Source organism: Hibiscus syriacus, unplaced genomic scaffold (assembly GCF_006381635.1).
Source record: "Hibiscus syriacus cultivar Baekdansim isolate YM2019G1 unplaced genomic scaffold, ASM638163v2 tig00112912_pilon, whole genome shotgun sequence".
NCBI lineage: Eukaryota > Viridiplantae > Streptophyta > Magnoliopsida > Malvales > Malvaceae > Hibiscus > Hibiscus syriacus.
Window position 1 is genome coordinate 115,800 of NW_024063418.1, and position 25,016 is coordinate 140,815.

At 34.9% G+C, this 25,016-nt stretch overlaps 1 protein-coding gene across 1 annotated transcript; it reads right to left on the reverse strand.

Annotated features, from left to right (window-relative positions):
• Positions 1-567: 567 nt before the first annotated feature.
• LOC120184484 (40S ribosomal protein SA-like) lies at positions 568-4,276 on the reverse strand. The gene is made up of 4 exons (XM_039188938.1): positions 4,271-4,276; positions 1,059-1,256; positions 759-975; positions 568-671 (listed from the first exon to the last, which is right to left on the reverse strand). Exons 1-4 carry the CDS (start codon positions 4,274-4,276, stop codon positions 568-570), a joined length of 525 nt encoding a protein of 174 aa, XP_039044869.1.
• Positions 4,277-25,016: the final 20,740 nt, after the last annotated feature.

Consider the following 25,016-nt stretch of genomic DNA (forward strand, 5'->3'; position numbering starts at 1 on the left):
CTGTTATAGACTTATAGTACATGAAAAGCACAAAAGAAAGAAGAAAAGATGGTCAGCAAATGTGAGTAACGTTCAAAAAGAGAAGGGAAAAGGACGAAATGAATGAAATTGAAATGCAAGAGGTTGGTGTTCAAATGTAAATTTCCTATTAATCCTATAAAATAATCTTTACGCTTGTAATGTATTGAACGTGCAATGACATTAAAAATTTAGAAACTTCAATGACCATAAATCAATCACATTACTTACAAAACCAATTGATCCGATCATTGTTGATTATTTCGGACACAGGGAAATGCATGGTAGAATTTGAATCTTTCTTTAGTTTATCACTGTTGGTTATTAGTTTAGGTGATAATGCAAAGCAAACAATTTTAACACATTCTGATAACAAGAAGCCATTACCGCATATAACAGAATATAAATTCATAACAAAAATTTCTAAAGCCATTGATGTTTACAAGAACACTGTTTCCAGAACACACAATTCCATCTTTATCATAACAAAGTTCAAGATGGTTCTTTTTAAAACAAAACATTTTTGCCAAAATTTAAAATGAATCCCTTTCACACCCAACCTGTGGGAGCAGGGGCCATGACATCGACGGGAACACCTGGGATTTGTGCTGGAGCGGCTGCAACATCCCACCCTTCGGCACTACCAACTGCAACTGCATTCGAAATTTCAGAGTAGATTAAGCAAAGGAAACAATAAGTAAGACGTAAATTAAATGATATAATCAGAAATAAGTTATTACCTTGGTCACCCCAGTTAACAGCAGCAGGGACACCAGAAATGGGTGCCTGAACCATATCAGCAGACCATTGATCGCCTATTTGCGCAGGCCATTGATCAGCTGCTAACCCACCCATTCCAAAATCTGCTGGAGGGAGTCCATAATCAGGGGCCACAACAGCCTCCTCCTCTTCTGCCTCTTTAGCTTCCTCAGGTTCCCTGTAGAAAAATAAATCCACCTACATACAAACCATGTATAAGTAACACAAATTAACACATTCAAATTGTATAAGAGATATCATGAAAGTGATATATCTTTTACCATCACATCCCACTTCTGTCCGGGAGCAATTGTGCCGCGCATCTGAAGAACCATCCTTGCCAACAGCCAGAAAAGGCAACCGATGTTGTGCTTTCCCTTGTTATTAGCAGGGATACCAATGTCAATATATCGCATCGGCGAGTCGGTATCACAAAAGGTAATGGTCGGAATGTTTCCAAGAGCTGCTTCCTTGATGGGCTGCAGAGAACAGTTGGTTGCAGAAAAGGCTTCTTAAATGGTTATTGATTTCTCGAGAAGAAAGTTTAATTATGCAGATTGCTCTTCATTTAATGGTATTTATTGTTTTTTTTGACAAGATTCTGTTTGCCATTTTAATGAAAACCGATCACTTGATTCCTTCTTATCTACATTGATGCAAAGGGGGTTTTCTGTGCCGTCAATCCACTTTGGAAATACAATGTCCTATGTGAGTTGATATCCCACATCGTTGGTTTTTGGGGAATAAGGGGTAAGTCTAATGTATAAAAGGGGATGGGTTTCAACAAAAAAATATTAACCCATCCTCGAGCTTAATTCGAGCTTGAATCGAGCTCACAATCGAGCTTCAATCGAGCTCAAAATCGAGCTTCAATCGAGTCTCGAGCTTCAGTCGAACTCTTGAATTTTTTTTGAGTTCGAGCCTTTTCGAGTTTGAGTCGAGATTCAATATTATCTTTCGAGTTCGAGTTGAGCTTGAAAATTTTAGGCTCGCGAGTTTTCGAGTCGAGTCGAGTTTATGTTTAAAGTTTTCGAGTTCGAGTCGAGCTTGACAATACTTGAGCTCGATTAGGCTCGTTTACACCCCTAGTAAAGGATAATAAATAACGAGAGTGAGCTTAAATAAACTTAGTGAATGTCCTAAGCTATTAGAAACATTCATAACGGCAAAGGTGAAGAAGAAGCATTTCACATGCAACCTTACTTACTATTTTGCATACTACATGCTACATATTCAAATTAAGATAATAAAAACGGATTGTCATTCTACTGAAAATTCAGATTTTAATGATATGATTCATTCATTCATGTTATCCTTTTTTATATAAGAATTTACTCATGCTTTATTTTCACCTTTATTGATCATCATAAATGATTTATTAACTCCTTTGTTCAACTTGAAACATAATTAAATTCACTTACACATTGTATAAACAAATCTCCTTTTAATTATCATTTTTATGGACTCAACGGGTCAAGCTTAATCCAATAATCTGTAGTATAATCTAACACCCTACACCACATCAATACATCACCTATAAATACAAATATATTATTACAAATTTTATTTGATTAAATACAAATATATTATTTATGGATTTATATTCAATTAAAATACGAATATATTATTACAAATTTAAATTTAAATACAATACGGTGATGTAGCTCTGGAAGGATCGCTTTACCTTATTTTTTTTCCTTTGAAAATCTCCTTAAGTACTGTGCTAACCATCTAGTTTAAACACAAGTTTCGAAAAGTTTTACAAGTTTTCATAATTTAGAATTTAAGAACTTGAAAAGAAAATCTTTTTCTCTTCCATTAGTTTTCCAATGATAGATAAAGACAAGGATAGTTCGTTATCTCTACAATTGTGCTGCTGTAGATGATCATCTAGTGTTTGTATCCTGAGAGACAGACGACCAACGATCTCAAGCACAAAAGGAGTGGTCGAAAATTTGTCTTATGGAAATTGTGTAGCGACAGGCCTCAATTGTTCCCAATCGATTGATCTATCAAAAAGTGTATTTTCTTTCTAATTATTTTATTTTTTAAGAAATTTAATATGATTTATTTTATCTTCTCAGATGTGATTATGGTCTCAGATTATTATACTTTAACAATCCTAAAACACGATAAACTCATTCTAATTTTTATAATGATATTTGGATATTATTATCATTATTTTCTATTTTATTCTCGGATTTAACAATTTTGTCTAATAGTCTTAAGACATTTTATTCTTATTTTTAAATCTATGATGATAAAGATTCGTTTGAGTTTAACATTGTTGTGAACATGCAAATTACAATGATGGACGAACATAGTTGGGCTCCTTGCGAATTGGTTCAACGAATTCTAAAAGAATTAATTTATGGCTATTATTTTCTAGTGAGACGATGGCTTGCATGCTATTATTATCATTTAACCTTTTTGTGTTTAAAGGTTATTGCATGTTGGTTTATAATTTGCACGCAAAGGTCAAAGGAAATTGAGATTCAAAGAAATTCACAAATTCGATGATGTTAATAAAGAAATCAACCAGATTGATGAAATTTTAGTATTTGTTTAATCTGATACGATTTGAAACTCCTATTTTTCTTTAAATCGATAAATTCGAAAATCGTGGTAAAATTGAGATCTGAATAAATTTGTTTCAGAGTTTATCTTATCGTATTAATGAATTTACTTAATCTCGAAGTGAACAATTCTATTTAACAGAAATTGTCATTCAAGTAACATTGGTTACTGATTTTGATTCTATCCGGTAACAAAATAACAAAATAAACGAGAATTAATTTTCTCTTTATTGAAATTTCTAGTTCTGTGCTTAAAATCAATCAAGATTTTAAAAAGATTTATTCTATTACTATTTATAATAGAAATCGTTTGAAAGTAATAACTTTATTATTTAGTTCTTTCAAAATTATAGTTTCTAACTAAAATTTGTTGGTAGAATAAATCAGAATTTATTTTTGGTTTATCGTTGGAATAATTATTGATTCTAATTGTGTATCTTAAACGAAACAATGGGTAATGCAATCGATTCACCAAACTCACAATCTGGAATATTAATTTTACTCATGCTTTGAATTAAACTTCAACGGTGTTGATGGTCATGAGCCACAATGAGAAGCTTGTGAAATTATGTGGATAGAATTTCAAGACATAACAATAAAATATGTTGTTCTATTTGGTCATGTTGAATTTGACTAAATATTGGATGATCCTCCTATTATTAGAGAGGATGAGGTAAATGTTGTTACTGCATTCATTGATGTTAAAACTTAGATTCTGTTCTGAAAATACATCATAAATGGATTATCGGATACACAATATAAAGAGTATAGTATCCATAAGATAAATAAAATAATTACGGATGACACTAGACCATAAATACAAAACGAAAGATGCTGGTACTAAAAAAATGTTGTTGATCGAGTTCTTAAAATTCGTAATAATGGCACAAACAAGAGAGAATAAATATTTTTATTACCTCCATTGATGATCACAGAAAGTATTGTTATGTGTATTTTCTAAAAGATCAAAGACGAAGTTATAGAGAAATTTATTTCCTATAAACATGAAGTTGAAAACCAACTTAATAAATAGATGAAGATAGTAATAAGTGATAGTACTGTTGAATATGTTGAACCATTTGGTGAATATTATTCACAACATGGTATTATTCACATGGTAACACCTTCATACTCTCCTCAATCAAATGGATTATTTGAAAGAAAAATTGGACTCTAAAAGAAATTCTTAATGATAACTCTCCAAAGCGTTATTATTTAAAGCATTTTTACTTAGGTTAAGCTTGAACTTTAGCATGTTTAAGATCACATTTAGAATAATTTTAGCATATTTTACATCATTTGCATATTGGGAGATAATTGTTGATACTTGGACTGGTTTTGATGATTTTGTTGTGAATTTGTTAATCTAATGTTGTGACTTTGTCTGATGTTGTAGGTGTTGTTGTGAGCTGATACGAGACAAAATTATTGAGTCGTTGCTATAGCATTTGACACATCAACAAGCAATTAGAGAAATTTTAGGAATTGACTAGCTGGTGAAGATAAGGTTGAAATTTAAATTTTAAATAAAAGGAAATTTAAAAAAGAATGAAACTTTCTACTGGTCGAAAGTTTGACCTTATAAGGCTATAAATATAATATTTTCTTCATCTATTGGAACCATAATTTTAGAGAGTCACCTTTTATTTTTCTATCCTACCGTCAACCATAGCTACCTAAATCCACCGCCGGGGAGTGCTGTAGTAGCAAGGCTATATAGCGATCAAGAGGATTCAACTTTATTTTCTATCCCTTTGTTGAGATAGAGAAGTGATGATTATTTAGTTGAATGTTATTATATTTTGGATGATACTTGGTTCTTGAACATAAGGTGTTTGATTAAATGTTTCTTACTTTGTTTGTTATTTCTATATTTTTTACATATGAAAGTTGTGGATTTTCCATCCTATCTTTGTGAAGTTTTGGTGTTTTTGAAAAGCAACGTTGGTGTATAGAAATATATGTAGCAAATTGTTAAGCATTATTAACTATTTGATTAAGTTGAATTAATGAAGGTTGATTCTTGTTAATTGAATGTTGTTAATCTTTTTGAGACACTTGAATGCATTGTCTTAAGCATTGTATTGTGACTACTATATATGATCGTGCAAATATATGCAAGTATACACAATCGAACAAGTAATACAGTGATGAGTGACTATCGTATCCACAGGGATTGGACGAAATTTATAAGTTCAGTTAAAGCCATTAACTATTTCACCTAAGTATAGTTAGTAATGGTATCTACAAATGAGAATGCCGTGGCAAAATGAAATAGATGTTAGTGGGAATGGCATGATAGTGTGATGTGGTAGCAAATGGATATGTTGTGAAAAATTATATTTTGTTCAATGCAGACAAATGAAAATGTAAAGGCAAACTAAAATATAAAGGTTGGATTTGATTATCATGACTTTAAACTCCGCACATGACAAGCTACCATGGGAATGAATGATAGGAGTCACTTAAGAAATTTAAGTCTACTTCTCAGGATGGTCTTACTTCTATGCCTTATTTGCCCGACAAAGTTTACTAAGAGTACCCTATGCTATCTCTAGTTAAGATACTCGACAGGTTGAATATGCCTTGGCAAACCGATTGGCGTTAGCTACTGCAAGGATCCTACTGGTCCAGATTACAGGATATGTCACGACAATACCTTTTTGCTGAAACATTAATATCTAACCTCTCGATCACGTACTACTCCTTTTAGTCGACTGAAATCCTAGCCTTATCTTTAAGGTGGATTAGGCCTAGTTACTTCCTAGAACCCCTTGCTTATATGGTTCCTCCCTAATTTCTCTCGAACACTAAGGATGTGCTACTTAGTCATTCTCTGGAACACTAAGTAATCTCCTAAGGAATGACTACTCTCATAGCTCCTACAACCTTAAGGCATTAAACATCATAAACAAAATATATAACAACGTACAAAAACAACCATTTATTAAAGTTACACTTAAAAATCCAAAATGAACTCCCACCAAATAAGACTAGTTCATGGTGGGGTTCGAATGTTTCAAGCACAAAGCAAGAAGTTAATCCGTTCCTTACAACCCAAATGATAAAAATGAAAGCAAATAGCAAAGGGAAGGAGGAAAAACCTTCAACAAGCACTGTCGGGGCTTCCCTCGGCCACCACTAACTGCCCAGTGAGTTAGTTCCTCTCGAACGCCTAGTTCGCCACTCCCTCTAGCTTGTTAATGGAGGAATGTCATGGAAAATAGGATAGGTGGAGAAAGGAGATACCTTTTTCCTCTGAATTTTCTAGCTTAAGGCGGCGAATGTAAAGTCCCTTTTCAAAGTGGCATCATCTCCTATTTATAGGGGAGAATAAATGTTGAATTATGTTTCAATATAAAAAATTTAAGGCAAAATGTTTTTGGACTTGAATTGAATTTATTCAAAGTTTTAAAAAGGTTTCAAATATAATTCAAAGTTCACTAAATTCGGATTTGAGCAAAAATTCTAAAGTGTACCGATACACCATGCAATGTATCCATACACTGGTGTACCGATACACCCTGTAGTGTATCCATACACCTTTGACCGCTCAAACATTGAATGTAATTAGTGTACCGATACACTCTGAAGTGTACCCATACACCCATGCTGCAACAGCTAGTAACAGTTAGTTTAATTTGAATTTAATGATAGTGTACCAATACCCTATGAAGGTGTACCGATACACCCTGTTATGGCATCATATTTTTGTAGAAAAATTATCCCCAAATGGCTCCAAAACATCCCCAACGGCTATATACGACTTCAAACTCATTTCAAACTATAAATACAAGCTGAGGACACTTGAAGAAAGAATAGAACAAATATCCAAGCAATCAAACATAAGAGAATATTTTTTCATTCTTATTTCATCTTTCTCTTGTAAATATTGTTGTTCTTGTGAGCTTAATTCTTGTAAACACCTACCTTTGAGAGGTTTTCTTGTTTACATTTTCATTCCATTGTAAAGGGGAAAAGTTCTAGCTAAGCCCATGCAAAAGCTAGGGAAATGTTCTATTTTATCCCGTGAAAAATAGGGAGTTGTAAAGATTATCTCTTTGTCCTTAAAAAAAAGTACAAATTAGTAAATTTGTTAGAAAATCCTTGGTGAGGAGCTAAGGTAGTGGATGTAAACTTGGTTGAGAAGTCGAACCACTATAAATTGTTGTACAATTCTCTATTTTTCAATCTCCTTACTCCCTAAACACAAAAACTATTCCGACCCCTATTTGTAAAATGATCTAGTTGTCGATTCGAGCTTCCACAAATCCCAACAATTGGTATCAGAGCCTAACTCGTTAGAATGCTTAACATCCTTCAAACGATCCTCGAAGAAGCTCTATTGATTCCCGACGCAACCGATAAAAAGATGGCTTCAACCTCCGATGCCTACTATATTGAAGATTCACCTATTATGGATTCACAACCAGACAACAAGCCATCCTTCTTCAATGGAGCAAATTATGCTCATTGGAAGAATAAAATGATGTACTTTATTCGAGCCTATGATTTAGGAGCTTGGAACTTAATCATGAACGGTTACTCCTCTCTACCCGGAGAGTACGACGATTGGAGTAAAGAAGAGCAGAAAAAGTTCCACTTAATTCTAAGGCTATACATATTCTCTTGTGTGCTTTAGGCCCAAATGAATATGGAATAATATCATCTTGTTCTAGTACCAAAGAGATTTGGGATAAGCTCTAAGTCACTCATGAAGGAACCGACGAAGTGAAGGAATCAAAGAAAAGTCTTCTCAACCATAGCTACGAGAACTTCAAGATGAAACGCAATGAAGACATCAAAGCTATGACGAATAGATTTTCTGTGATAGTCAACAGTCTCAGGGGATTTGGAGAAGTAATCCCTAATGAGAAGCTTGTAAGGAAGATGATCTACTCTCTTCCAAGTTTATGGCAATCGAAGAAGACCACCATTTTCAAAGCTAGAGACCTAAAGTCTCTCAGTCTCGACGTTGGTTCCCTTCTCACTCATGAGATGATGTTGAAGGAAGAGGAGAAATATAAAGAGAAAAAAAAATAAGAAAAAGAAGAAAGAGGTAGGCATTACCTTCAAATCCACCAATGAAAGCTATCAAGATTCAAGTGATGAGGTGGATGAAGAAGATTATGAACAAGAAATGAGATGGTCAAGCTCTTAAAAGAGTTAAAGAGATTCATGACTTCCAAGGTAGTAAAGTATGAATCAACCAAGAAGAAGAGTTCCCCGGTGTGCTTCAATTGTCAAAAAATGGGCCATGTCAAATATGATTGTCCCCTTCTAAGAAAGAAAGGATCCTCCAAGAAGAAGGCATATGTGGCAGCTTGGAGTGATGAAGATGACTCTAATGATGATGAAGTAGTCAACCTACGCCTAATGGCCACTCATGAAGAATACGAGGTATCTTCAAACTCAAATGAGTTTAATTCATTTACTTTTGATGAGTTACAAGATGCTTATAATAGGTTGTATTTGGGATTTGAGACCGTGAATTCCAAATATACGAAATTAGTTTAAAAACTTAAAATTGAAAATAAATCAATTTTGAAAGCTAGAGTTTATTTTGAAAATCAAAATGAAATTTTGAAAAATGATTTAGAGCTTTCAAAAATCAAAATAAATGATTTAGAAAAAAGAAAATTTTGATTTAAAAGTTAAGCTTGAAAACTTAAGAAAAGAAAAAGAATTAATTCTAAAAACAACCTATTATGTTTAAAAATGGAAAAAAGCTCACATTTCCATTATCATGGTCATAAGGAACACACTTGTCATTTAATGAAAGGAAAACGTTTCAAAATTATACAAGTATGGGTTCTGAAAGGAACAAGGGGCATTGAAACTAACGTTCAAGGATCCAAAGCAATTTGGATACCAAAATATACTTAAATGTCTCTTGTAGGTGTATGGGAGAAATGTTGATGAAGATGACGAAATCAAGATGCTCTAACCACACATGAAAAAGGACGGTAACCTCTAAGCTTAATGCTTTTGATTTTGATTATTTAGTTGCTCATTTTAGTTTAAGCATGCATGATTTTTGATTTTAAATAATTATATATTTTTTATCTCATGTTTGTTGAAAACAATTGGTATGATGAACATTTTAAAGTTTTAATGATTTTTCATAATTTTTGTTCATCATAATAAATTTTGGTTAAAATTAGTTTTAAATGCAAATGATATCTCTCTAATAATTCATATCAACTTTTCAAATACTTTTATTTTATAAATTTTAAAATTTTGACCTAAATTTAGATGTTTATGCATGTGGTTAAAATGAAAATGATATCTCTCTAACAATTTATATCAAAATGTTTCAAATGCATAACATTTTTGAAAAGCTTTATGCATATGCACCTAATTTCAACAATTGATTTTGCATAAAGTATTTTAGACTTAGATATATTGAATTTCATGTGCTACTAACATGTTTGTTATTCTTTGTTGAAATTCAATTTTGTTTAAGTGCCAAGTTTTTAAAGCTAAATTTTGTTTGGAATGCACTTATTGAGGGGGAGCTTTGATTTTTCAAATGATTTTTAAATTTCAAATTTACTACTTACTCTCCAAAGTTATTTTGAACTTCAAAGATTGAATTATTTTTTATATAACAAAAAGGGGGAGAAGTTTGATTTGAAAAACTCAATTTCTTAATGAAAAGGGGGAGCTTAACATTTTCATATATTTTCCAACAATTGGTAACAATTTGTATCTTTTTAACAATTGGTATCTTTTTAACAATTGATATCCTTTTGTTAACAATTTGTATCTTTTTCATTAAACATTTTATTAAGTGGGAGTTTTGTCAAAAACAATTTTTCAAATGTTTGATATATCAAAAAGGGGGAGAATGTTGAATTATATTTCAATATAACAAATTTAAGGCAAAATGTTTTTGGACTTGAATTGAATTTATTCAGAGTTTTAAAAAGGTTTCAAAAATAATTCAAAGTCCATTAAATTCGGATTTGAGCAAAAATTCTAAAGTGTACTGATACACCAGCAGTGTATCCATACACTGGTGTACCGATACACCCTGCAGTATATCTATACACCTTTGATTACGTAAACATCGAATGTAATTAGTGTACCGATACACTCTGAAGTGTACCGATACACCCATGTTGCAACGACTAGTTTAATTTGAATTTAATGATAGTGTATCGATGCCCTATGAAGGTGTACCGATATACTCTGTTATGGGCAGCCAATTTTTGTAGAAAAATTATCTCCAAACGGCTCCAAAACATCCCCAACAGCTATGTACGACTTTAAACTCATTTCAACCTATAAATACAAGCTGAGGACACTTGAAGAAAGAAGAGAACAACTATCCAAGCAATCAAACACAAGAGAATATTTTTTTCATTCTTATTTCATCTTTCTCTTGTAAATATTTTTGTTCTTGTGAGCTTAATTCTTGTAAACACCTACCTTTGAGTGGTTTTCTTGTTTACATTTTCCTTTCATTGTAAAGGGGAAAGGGTTCTAGCTAATCTCGTGTAAAAGCAAGGGAAAGGCTTTAGTTTATCCCATGAAAAACTAGAGAGTTGTAAAGGTTCTATTTGTCCTTATAAAGAAAAAACAAATTAGTGAATTTGTTGGAAAATCCTTGGTGAGGAGCTAAGGTAGTGGATGTAGACTTGGTTGAGAAGTTGAACCACTATAAATCGTTGTGCAATTATCTATCTTTCAATCTCCTTACTCCCTAAACACAAAAACCGTTTCGATCCCTCTTTGCAAAATGATTCAGTTATCGATTCGAGCTTCCATAAATCCCAACAATAAACCTAGGAATTTGTGTTGAAATTCCTAGAATACTCCAAACATGCTTAATTCACGTGAGGGAGGGGAGCAGAGGTGGAAGTGGTCCCCTGAGTAGCTGGTAGTGGTCCCCTGAGTAGCTGGTAGTGTTCCAACCTGGGAGTCTGGCTGAGTACCAAACAAGATCAGGTTGTGGTAGGTTGTGGTCCAATAAAATCAACTACAGCAGGGCGTGGTATAGAAGAATGAGCTGCAGCAGCGTGTGGTCCCATCCAGGTAGGTGTTTCCTCTCGGGTAGAGATCACGTGAAGATAGGGACAGCTGGCTCTGAAAAATATCTTCTTTCATTTTGTTTGCTCTCAAAATGCCAACTGAATCGGCATTTGGATTATGCTCAGATGTATTATCATGTCATGGCACCTCCTTTTTTCTTTTCCTTGCTTCCAAATCCTGCACATCGGCAAACAAGCACATTCCCCATAAAAGAAGCACCATTACAAAATAAAATGTCGTGAAAAACATAATTATACCACATGCAACTATATGCTCCTAAATACATCTACATGATCCTACATGGGCTCTTAGACAGTCAAAAACTTAAGTGAAAAGGTCCTAAATATGACCTTTTTACGGAGTTATCACATCCCAAACTTAAGTTATTGCTTGTCCTCAAGCAATGGATAATATTAAGTAAAATAAAAATAAATGGCAAGTTCAGAAGAAGAATACTTATATGGGATAAAATTTCAACCCTCAGAACATTTAGCTTCAACATGCTAGACTAATTTTAGAAATCAAGTATTGTCCCCTAGGGAAAGATCATTTGTGTGGGTGTGTGCGTGTTTGTATCAAGTCCATGCTTAACAAACCTAAAAACTTTCTAAGCAAGCTCTCTTGTTTTGCCATGACATTATTAAATTTTCTTCCACATTGTTTTCTTTTCTTTCATTAGCACTCCTACGAGGGGAGTCAGGCGATCACACCTACCATCCCACACTCTAGGTGAAAGGGAGCATACCTTCCACACCCGAGCTAGTCGGGTAGAGTCATCTCTTGACTACTTTCATTCACTCATATACCATAGTTGCAATTTATTTATATGCAATTTTTAGGCAATGCCATGGCATAGCAGAGTGTCCCTCTACAAATATGTCGAAGCATTTATTCACAATTTCATTTTTTTCAGTGTGGGGTTTTCATCATTCATTCAAATTTTTGTGCCACGACATTCAATTTCTAAGCTCCTTAAGCATGGAAAACATACAACCGTGTATTCAAAGGTTTCAAAGAAGCAAGTCCTAGAGTTGGTTCTATCATCCTCAATAGTCATGAACATTCAATTTCTGTCATAAAGATTTCATCATCATTGGGCATCCTTAATTTATTCCAAAAAAACTAATTCTAGCACTTACTAATGTCATGGCATATTCATTATACTAATGATATCATGCAATGACTTGGGAACCCTACCTCGCCCAAACTTGAGATAAACATTGTCCTCAATGCTTACTAAAAACTAAGGTAAAGCTAGATTGCATACTATGAAATGTAATGCAATGTAAGGTACCTCGACTTTATCCAAAGGAATTTGTTGTGGCATTTTGGATTGTTCATCCTCTAGTGGCGCTATAGGCTGTAGGGGTTCTAGTACAGTTGAAAGCTAGAGCTCATCTTCTCGACGTTCAGTTATTGGCACAGACTGGAATGGATCAGGATCAGTCGATTCTTCCTCATTGGCGAGCTGGTGAGCATCTTCAGATGCTTCAGCATTTTTAGATGGTTGCAAGAGCGTATCAGGGAATACTGGGATATTGAAATTCTTGTGCGGAAAAATTTCCATGAAAGCGTTCGTAATAAACTTTCTTGACGATGTACATATGCAAAGAAGGTCTTTATGTTGCTGGTTAGCTGCTCGACATGCTTTTGAGTGCCCTTAGTAACCTCCTCTAGGGCATCTAGCTTTTCCCTGGCATTTGGAGTTGCATCAGCACTGGAAGTGTTCTCCTCTTTCTTTTTTCCCTTAATTTCATTGAATCCAAGTAACATTGGAATCTTGGCCTTTTTAATGCCGGTCAGGTTAGGAAATATCTAATCAAATTGTTCCTCGGACACCTTCTTCTTACGGTAGAGAGCCATAATGAGGTTAGGAAATACCAAGGCACTGAAAGGTCTCTTCAAAAGGGTATGAACTTGTTCCACAATGATTTTGCATATGTCAATGGAACGCCCTACTAAAATAGAGTGCAACAGAAGCATCATTTGCAATGAAATTGTGGTGTTGTGGGTAGTAGGGAGAAGCTTGTGCTTCATGAAGTGATTCCACAACTTGGCCCTCGGCTGTAGCCTCTCTCGGTCTACCATTCTTCGGCTTACTTGCTGGACATTCCATTGTGTGTTGGAAAAATAAAGGTCTTCTAAAATGACCTGGTAAGTTTCATTGTCTACCTTTTTTATGAAAGTGGTGTGGTTATCTATAACATCCTTCAAATGAAAATATCTATTAATAGCTAAAGAACTAAAGCATATAAAAATACCACGAATGACCACGGCATGCTGATTCGGATCAGTGATGTTGGCGTAAAATTCCTTCACCAGTAGCGTTCACATTCTCCAAATGCTTGGTAAATATTTTTCACTTGTGCTGGTGTATGATGTTCATTACATCACTTCCAAGGTCGGCATCTTCCTCGTCGGAGAAAACAAAACCCAACTCAAAGAACACCTGACGGTTTTTAAGGTTTTGAAACCTTTCTTGCGCTGCTTCATCCATAAAATGTGATGGAGATGTTGGAGCCGAGCTAGAGGGATGTGATCTCACCATCTTTAGTTGACAAGACAAAGAAAAAATGAAAAGCTTGAATCTTTTTGGCTATGGCTTTTCGATGCTAAGGAGGGGAGAAGAAGAAGAGATGCAAACTAATTGAAAAAGTAAAAAGGATAAGAACAAGATAAAAAATTAAAAATGATGTGGGTTATTTAATGTGTGGATGGGGTATGAGTGGGAAAAGAGGACAAAACAATAATTAAGTAACCCTAAAAAAATAAAAAATTCAAAAGGGTGGAAAAGTGAAAAAGTTTCCCTCCTCTTTTTGTCTTGTTGTCGCCCATTTCCTATTGCTTCATCCGTACAATCATCATGTGCAGGTTGCATATACCCTAATTTTGCAAAAAAAAATAATCACTTAAAATAAAACTGAATAAAATAGTACCAAAGTAAATTTTATTTATGCACAGAAGAAAATAAAAAATGTAACAACATTTTCAAGATGCTTAACAAGTTTCGACATCGTGCAAGAGGAGTGCATATTTGTCACGCATAGACGGAGCTCCTTGATAAGCCTTCAGAAGCTTACCATTTACTTTGAAAATGGATCCATCATCTCTATTCTTGATATCCACAATGCCATGAGGGTAAACATGGTGTACTTCAAATGGTCTCGACCATTGTGACTTTTGTTTTCCAAGGAAGAGCTTAAGCCTCGAGTTAAACAAGAACACCTGCTGGCCAATATGAAAATGTCATGGAAAAAACATTCGATCATGCCACTTCTTGGTTTTTTCTTTGTAAAGCTTGGCATTTTCATATGCTTGTGCTCAAAATTCTTCTATTTCATTCAGATCGAGTAACATTTGCTACCTAGCTAATTGTGCATCGAAGTTCAGTTTTTTGATCGCCCAGTATGCCTTATGTTCTAATTCCACTGGTAGGTGACATGCTTTCCTATATACCATCTTGAAAGGTGACATTCCCAGAGGAGTTTTGAATGTCGTCTGATAAGCCCAGAGCGTTTCGTCTAGATTTGGGGACCAGTCCTTCCTTTTAGGGTTTACCACATTCTCTATGATTTGCTTGATTTACTGATTGGACATTTCAAATATCCATTGGTTTGTGGGAGATATGTCATGGTAATTTTATGTCATATTCCATATTTTTGTAATACCTTGGCAATTAGTTTGTTATCAAAATGAGTGCCCTCGTCACTGATGATGGCTGTTGGTGCTCTAAATCGGGTAAAGATGTTCTTGTAAAGGAATTTGAGCATAGTTTTAGAGTCATTCCTTGGTGTGGCAATCACTTCAACCCACTTAGATACGTAATCCACAACAAGCAAAATATATAAGTCCCCAAAAGAAAATAGGAACGGTCCCATGAAGTCAATGCCCCAAACGTCAAAGAGCTCTATCTCTAGAATATTTTGCAATGGCATTTCGTGTCGTCTGGAAATGTTCCCAGTGTGTTGGCATCTATCACATGCTTTGCAAAATTTGTGAGTAGCCTTAAACAGTGATGGCCAGTAAAAGTCTAATTAGAGGACCTTAGCAGCAGTCTTCATTCCTCCGAAATACCCTCCACAGGGAGCTGTGTGGCAATGGTGTAGAATGTCTTTTATTCCTCTTCAGGGACACATCGTCGAACCATTTGATCGGTGCATTGTTTAAAAAAATATGGTTCGTCCCAAAAATAGAACTTGGTATTATGCTGGAACTTCTTCTTACCCTCGCTGTTTAATTCATAAGGAAAAATACCACTAACAAGAAAATTAACAATGTCAACATACCACGGGATTGTCATGGCATATAAAATTTTCTCATTAGGGAATTCCTCTTGAATATCTAAAATGTCATGGCATTCTGGAATTTTCTCTAGCCTAGATAAATGATTTGCAACATGATTCTCAATACATTTCTTATCTATTACCTCTAAGTGAAATTCCTGTAGTAGTAATATCCACCTAATGAGTCTAGGCTTGACATCTTTATTATTCACTAAGTATTTTATAGCTGAGTGGTCAGTGTGAACAATGTCTTCGGTGCCTAGAAAGTATGGCCTAAACTTGTTAAATGCAAATACCACGGCAAGTAATTCTTTTCAGTGATAGTATAGTTCAATTGTGCTTCATTCAATGTACGAATAGCATAATATATAACATGGAAAACTTCACCTCTGCGTTTCCCAAGCACAGCTCCCACGGCAAAGTCGTTTGCATCACACATTAACTCGAATGGTGACGTCCAATCTGGGGGAACCACGATAGGTACAGAGATAAGTCTTTTTTTCAGCTATGTGAATGAGCCATGGCAAGTTTGATCGAACACAAATGGCTTATTTTGTTAAAGCATGGTACATAAGGGCTTGGATATAGTGGAGAAGTCCTTGATCAATATTCTATAAAATCCAGCATGTCCAAGGAAATTCCTAATTCCCATGACAGAAGTTGGTGGGGGTAGCTTCTCGATCACCTCAATTTTGGCTTTGTCACTTCAATGCCCTTTTTAGAGATCTTATGGCCTAGATCAATACTTTCGGTCAACATGAAGTGACACTTTTCCCAATTCAGCACGAGATCGGCCTCCTCACATTACTTGAGCACCTTTTCCAGATTGACGAGGCATTTTTCAAAGTTATCTCCAAAAATGGAGAAGTCATCCATAAAGATTTCTATAAAATCCTCAACCATGTCAGAAAATATGGCTTCCATGCAGCTCTGAAAAGTTGTCAAGGCATTACAGAGTCCAAAAGGCATTTTATGGAAAACATAAATGCCATAGGGATATGTGAACGTTGTTTTCTCTTGGTCCTCTGGTGTGATAAAAATTTGATTATACCTTGAGTATACGTCTAATATATAGTAATATACCTTGCTAACTAGTTGATCCAACATTTGATTGATGAACGACAAAGGGAAGTGATCCTTCTGGTGGCCTTGTCGAGTTTACGGTAGTAAATGCATATTCGCCACCCGGTGACAGTGCGTGTTGGTAATAGCTCATTGTCTTCACTTGTCACCAAGGTCGTGCCTCCCTTTTTTTACACACATTGGATGGGACTCACCTAAGAACTATCAGAGATGGGGTAAATCACTCAAGCATCAAGCCACTTGAGAATTTCTTTCATCACAACTTGCTTTATGATTGGATTTAATCTTCGCTGTGGTTCTATGGATTTGTCATGTCATTCTTCCAGCAGGATTTTGTGCATGCAAATGGTTAGACTTATTCCATTCAGATCTATCATCATCCATCCTAATGCTCTCTTGTGATGTTACAAAACACTTAGTATACTACATTCTTGGTTAGGAGTCAGGGCAGAGGAAATAATCACAGGTAAAGTTTCATTACTACCCAGATAAGCATATTTAAGATATTGTGGAAAATTCTTTAACTCTAGGATAGGCGCATGTTTTAATGAGGGCTTAAGAGGAACAAACTCATCGAAATTCAGAGGTTTAAAAAGCGTACCTAGGCTAGCTATGAGGAAGCTAGTCTGGTGCTCCTCGAAAGAAAAGTCATTAGGCTCTTCGGCCTTTAAGTCTTCAAATAGCCTCTCATCATTTTCCAGTTGAATAAAAATGTCATGGTAAAATTGATCTGCTTCTCTTGGTATAAATGATTCCACTTCTAAACTGCTTTGACATTCTTCAGAATCATCTATGTATTTTAGAGAACGTAAGACATTCACAATGGCACATTAGTCGGCCACTCTCATGGTCAGCTCACCCTTCTTACAGTCGATAAGAATGCAACTGGTAGCTAGGAATGGTCTCCCTAAAATTATTGGTGATGTGGCATCGACCTCACAGTCTTAAATAAGAAAATCTACTGTAAATATGAACTTGTCAACCCGTACAATGACATCCTTGATTCGCCCTTCGGGACGAACATGTGAACAATCGGCTAATTGTAAGATAACAGAGGTGGGTCTCGCATTTCTTATTCCAAGCTTTACGAAGATTGACTTAGGCATTAAGTTCATGCTTAAGCCAAGGTCACATAGTGCTTTCTAACATATTTGTCTCCTATGAAACATGGAATGATAAAACTACTTGGATCTTGTCTTTTTTGTGGCAGCTTCCTTAAGAAAGAGCAATATTCTTTTGTCGTGGCAATTGTCTCGTACTGCACATTATTTCTTTTCTTGTTAACAATCTCCTTGAGGAACTTATCATATATCGACATTTGTTCATAACTTCCATAAAAGGAACATTGATGTGAAGTTAACTTAGAATATCAACAAACTTTTTGAATTGAATGTCATCGTTATGCTTATTCAGTCTTTGCGGGAAAGGAGGTAGGGGTCTGACTTCCTATAATGACGGGGTGGGAATAGTGTTTTTCTTGGCATTTTTGTTTGCTCCCTCAGTCACTTTACTTGATGAACCCTCTTCCTTATCCTCTTCCACTGGTGTTTTTTTTAGCAGTTCTTGATCAGCTTGCACGGTTATAGGGGGTAAATCATTCTTCGGTCTTCCCACAAACTTATCTTTTACATTGATTTAGGTACCACTCCGTAGAGTTAGTACACTGCATTGTTCTTTGCCATGAGGTTTTGTGACTTCAGTGTCATTTGGTAGATGACATGTCATAATTCTTGTAATGTCGCAGTAATTTGACCAACCTGACCCTCCAATGCCCTCAGAGATGAATTATGGCTCTGAATCAAAGCTCCTTGCTTTTTTATGGAGGTCGCATGGTCTTGTAGCATGGTCTCCATAGTTTCTATGAACTCTTGCATTGTGGCCTCCAAAGAACTTGTGTTAGATGAAGATGACCCTCCCTTGTAAGAATTGTGTCATGGCATATTCATTTAAAACCTTGGGAGTCATTGAAATTATGTTGCTGAACTGGTTGACAAGCATTAATTGCTCCTCGATTTCCACACGAAAAGTTTGGATGTTTATGCCATCCATGATTATATGTGTTAGAATAGAGGTTGTTGTTACCTCGATTGTAGTTTCCCACATAGTAGATGAATTCTTGATTGGTCGGGCACTCACTCTCATGGTGATTGTCATGGCATAATAAACATGTTAAATTGGTTGCCTTTACTTCTTTCATTTCACTAGATCTTTGCAAATTCTTCGACATATTGGTGATAGCAGCAAGTTGGGCGGACACCAAATCTTTAGCGTCTAGCTCGAATGTTCCATGTAATTTTCATCCAAGTTCAATCCTTGTAGATGGAAATTGATCATCGTTGTTATCAATCCTACCCAGAATGTCAAAGGCCTCTGTAGGTGATTTTTTAAGTAATGTCCTATTTACCGAGGCACCTAGCATCATCCTCGTGGGTGCATTAACTCCATTATAGAACATCACCACTTGAGTCCAATCTTGAAAACCATGATTTGAACATTTTTGAAGCAATCCTTTATACCGATCCCAGCATTCATACATTGGTTTGTCATCATCTTGACGAAAAGAAGCAATGTCGTTCCTCAGCTGGGTGTTCATGTTTGGGGGATTATACCGTAACAAAAATTTTTGCACAAATCAGTCCAGGACTCCATTGAACTTGCTGGAACGCCACTCAACCAAGCCCTTTCTCGGTTACGCAGAGAATATGGAAATAGATTTAACTTCAATAAATCTTTGAGCACTCCTTGTTGACGGAAAGAATCGCACACCTGCAAGAAATTACGAATATGTTGTCTAGCATCTTAATTTGGCATGCCCCAATTGCCCTATGGAATTTAGCATATATGAACATGACAGGTTTGAGCTCGAAATTGGTTGCCTGAATCTCTGGTCCCACTATTCCAGGATTTATTTCATCCAAGATAGGATTTAAATGATCACGAATAACACGAGGTCTGGCTGCATTCCCAGCATTTGGAATTACCTCGGCATTTAGATCTTCCTCATTACCAATGTAAGACCCCCCACCCGTACCTGACCCAGATACGAATCCAAGGTGTCACATTGACTTTTTAAAGCGTTTACTTTTACAAAATCTCATAAAATTAAACTTTTATTAAAATAAAAGTGAAATAATTCACATAAATACCATCAAAATAATTACAAAATCGATCATAGTACATATGATTTAAATTGTAGTTACATGCCAACATAATTACTATAACAAAATGACATACTATTTTAAATCACTTCTGATTTGATCGTCTTCAAAAGAGATGTTATCTTCCTAAACTTCAACTCTAGTCTTCCTGTTTCTTGGTACCTATGTGTGAAACACTCACACGCCAAGCCATAGACATAGTGAGGCATAGTATAATATGTGATAATGAATTCATGAAACATGCAATCCTATAATCCCAACATGAAATTACAATTTGCATATATTTACTCAACTATAACATTCATAATCATGGAATGCACACATAATACATATCATTTTATGAGGTGTTTAATTCAGTTTATCTTTTATATGCCCATGTACATTACTAAGAACCTGAGGTACGTGACTACATTGAGGTTGTGCACATATGATGTCACCACATGACCACATATATATCCCCAAGGATCACCTAAATGTCTCGAAGGACCACTCCTTAAGGAACACATTATATATTCCAATGGATCAAATATATGTCCTGAAGAACCGCATATATGTTCCAAAGGATTACATATATATCCTGAAGGACCACATAGAACCCTCGACTCTTGGCATGTCAATTATACCTACAACTCTCATATCACATAACATGGGCTTAAATATTGATATGTACCATATTTTCATATATCTTATGTCGTTTCTCATATAACCACATCTCATATTTCACATGTACACATATGATCACTTATCTTATAACATATAGCTTGTATTGTTCTCTTATGTTTGCATAAATCACATATCATATCATATTAAAGCATGTATAAGATATGTATGTACTCATTATAATCATAACATATTCATATACATGAATATGGAATCATGAAATCAAATATAGGAAATAGACTTATCACAAGTTTTATATCCATAAAACAACATTATACTAACTATGGTATGCACTCACTTTAGCCTCAATTAATATCAATAAACTTCTATGACTTTATCCTTCTTAATCGATCCTAAATCTTTGGTCGTTCTGGAACTTACTTATGCTCAGTATCTATACAATCATAAATTTGATATGCATATCAAATTCTAAGTAATATAATTCGATCCCTAATAACTCAAGCTAAAAGAAACAATTTTCCACTTTGAGTAGTATCGGTACCCTATGTATAGTACTGATACATCCCTAGTTGTGGTATCGATACCAAGCCTGGGTATCAATTCCCATTTTCGATTCTGTAATCCTTATTCAAAAAATGGTACCGATACTGGCCTAATTGTATCGATACTACCCTTTAGGTATTGATACCATACAAATAACTTGTTAAATTTGGGCTTATGGTATCGATATTGTTCAACCAGTATCGATACCCCTACTCCAAATTTCATTCATTTACCCTTGAAGTATCGATACTGGATGAAGCAGTACCGATACTCATAGCCCATAATTCACTTTTTAAACCCAAAAATTCACCAATACCAATCTAAACCTTCTATTTTAAGCCCCTATCATGCCATTAAACTCAATTACCATTACTCAAATCAACTTACATCCATATAAACCATAATTATCTTCAAAATATCATCTTATATCTTGAAATCAAGAATCCTAAAAATTTTCCAACATATTATACTTTCAATTCTAGCATTTCATACTTCTTAATTTATCTGATGACAAGTCAATTCTAGTCTCAAAATCTAATTACTACCTCTCTCCCAGATTTCATTTAGCCTTATCTTTAATCCTTCCTAACTCTTCATCTTATAGTTTTAAGACAACTTAAGTTTTCATTAAGCTTAAGCATCATATAAGGATCATAAACCAAACTTAAATTCAACGAATAATCAACTCACAAGAAAACTCACCTTTATTATGGTAGCTCACGGTTGAAATAAGAAGAAGAGAATTCTCTGGATATTTCATTTCCCTTTTCTTTCAAATCTTCACGTATATATATATCCTCACCATATCATATTTTTAATTCATTAATTGATCAAATGACCAATTTGCCCTTATATTAATCATTCTTTGCTATTTAATCCTATACAAAATTTTCCATATAAGCCCTTGAACTTTTCAATTTATCTACTTTAGTCACTAAATTCTAAAATTTTACAATTTGGTCACTAACCCGGTGTTTGGGATGTTATAAATCTCCCCCTTACGAAAATGTGCCCTCGAATTTTCTCTATACAAAATGAATGGGGTATTGATTCTTCATGTCCTCTTTACGTTCCCACGTTGCTTCATCTATCTTGTTATTCCTCCATAACACCTTAACCAATGGAATAGTCTTGTTCTGTAACTGTTTCTCTTTATGAGCCAATATTTGTAATGGTTCTTCCTCATAGGTAAAGTCAGGCTGAACTTCTATTTCTTCTGGGGTCACCACATGAAAGGGATCAGACCTATATATTCGAAACATGAAACATAGAAAACATTATGTATCTTCTCCATTTCAGGTAGCAAAGCCAATTTATATGTCATTGGTCCCACTCTCTTAATGATTTCATAGGGTCCAATAAACCGAGGACTAACACTTTCTTCCAATGAGACACTTTTAGGAATACATTATCTACAATCTGAAACTCGATTTCTTTCCTCTTGAGATCGACATATAATTTTTTGTATATTAGCTGCTACTTCGAGATTGTTCTGAATCAGTTGAACTTTCTTTCCACTTCCTTAATCAACTCAGGACCAAGAACTTCTCGATCCTTAAGCTCGTATGCATTTAAAGGCATACAACACTTCCTCCCATATAAAGCCTCATAGGGAGCTATCTTGATGCTTGAATAGTAGTTATTATTGTAAGCAAATTCGACAAGTGGCAAGTATTTTTCCCAAGATCCTTTAAACTCGATCACATAGGCTCTTAATTTGGATAGTCATCTCAGATTGTCCATCCGTCTGAGGGTGAAATGTTGTGCTAAAATTCAATCGAGTTCCTAACGCTCCATGTAAAGTTTTCAAAAATATTGATGTAAATCTAGCATCCCGATCAGAAATAATCGAAACAGGTACACCATGTAATCGTATAATCTCCCTGATATACAATTTAGCATACTTATCTATGGAAAATAAGTTCTTACATGAATGAAATGAGTTGACATAGTTAATCTATCTACAATTATCCAAATTGAATCTCTTTTGTTCGGAGTTAAGTGTAACCCCGTCACAAAATCCATCGTCACATTCTCTCATTTCCATTGAGGAATAGTCATTGGTTGCAATAGTTCTGATGGAACATGATGCTTAGCTTTGACGTGTTGGCAAATCAAACACTTGTACACAAATTCCATAATATTCCTTTTCATTCCTGGCCACCAATATAGACTCTTAAGATCCATATATATTTTGTTTACACCTGGGTGCATCGTCAATGGACTACAGTGAGCTTCTGTTAACAATTCATTCTTCAATTCTTCATCATCAGGAATTACCAGTTTCCCTCGATAATACAAATTTAAATCATATTTAATCTCATAATCATTAATCTCTTTATTATTTACTTGTCGCAACATCTTCAAATACTCTTCATCTTTGGTTTGCACTTCTCTAATTCGATACAACCTTGTTGGATTAAGCTTTAATTCCGTACATATTACACCATCATCGTCTAATGACAACTTGGCATCTAGAGCTCGTAAGGCTGCAAACGTCTTTTGACTTAAGGCATCAGCTACTACATTTGTTTTTCCAAGATGGAAATTGATTACCACATAATAATCCTTTAGAAATTTAACCTATCTTCTCTGTCTTAAATTCAACTCTTTCTGGGTCATCAGATACTCAAGCTCTTATGATCAGTATATAAATAACAATGTTCACCATATAAGTAGTGACGCCAAATCTTAAGAGTGAACACTACTGCAATCAACTCCAAGTCATGCATTGGATAGTTCTTTTCATGTGGTTTTAATTTTCTAGATATATATGCCACTACTTTGCCTTTTTGCATCGGTACACATCCCAAGCCGTTATGGGATGCGTCATTGTAAACCATGTAGTTCTTACAATACTCAGGTTGAACTAATACTGGAGCTTCTGTCAAAATTTTCTTCAATGTTTCAAAACTTACTTGGCATTCCCGAGTCCAAGCAAATTTTACGTCCTTCCTCATCAACTTAGTTAAGGGTAAAGCTATCATCGAAAATTTCTTAACGAACATTCAATAATAACCTACTAGCCCTAGAAAACTTCAAACTTACAACACATTCTTTGGAACTTCCAATTCTAGAATGGCTTTTATCTTTTGGGGATCAACCTGAATTCATTCAGCAGAAATTACATGTCCAAGGAATGTCACTTCATTCAACCAGAATTCACATTTAGATTGTTTGTTGTATATCTTCTTATCCCGTAAAATCTGCAAAACTATCTTCAGATGTGTACTATACTCTTCTTCCAACTTCAAATACACTAATATATTGTCAATGAATACCACTATGAACTGGTCCAGATAGGTTGAAATATTCTATTCATCAGGTCCATAAAAGAAGCAGGTGCATTTATAACTCCAAACAGCATAACAATGAACTCATAGTGACCATATCTCATTCTAAAACCTATTTTCGAAGATCTTTCTCTTGAATCTTCAATTGATGATATCCATACCACAAATCAATCTTAGAGAAAACTAAAGCTCCCTTCAACTGATCAAACAAATCGTCTATTCTAGGGAGGGGATACCTATTCTTGATAGTCACCTTATTGAGCTGCCTATAATCAATGCAGAGACGCATTGAACCATCTTTCTTCTTGACAAACAACACTGGAGTTCCCCACGGTGATACACTTGGTCTAATAAATCCTTTATCCAACAATTCCAGTATCTGAATCTTTAACTCCTGCAACTCTTTTGGAGCCATAATGTATGGTGCCATTGCAATAGGCGTTGTTTCAGGCATTATCTCAATCTGAAATTCCACCTCTCTATCCAGAGGTAAACCTGACAACTCTGCAGGAAATATAACTGGGAACTCTCTGACTATGGGAATTTCTTTAATCCTTTTCTCGTTGGTTCTAATATCCATCATATTAGCAATGAAACCCTCACATCTTTGTAGTAGTAACTTATTTGCTGACATCACTGATATTA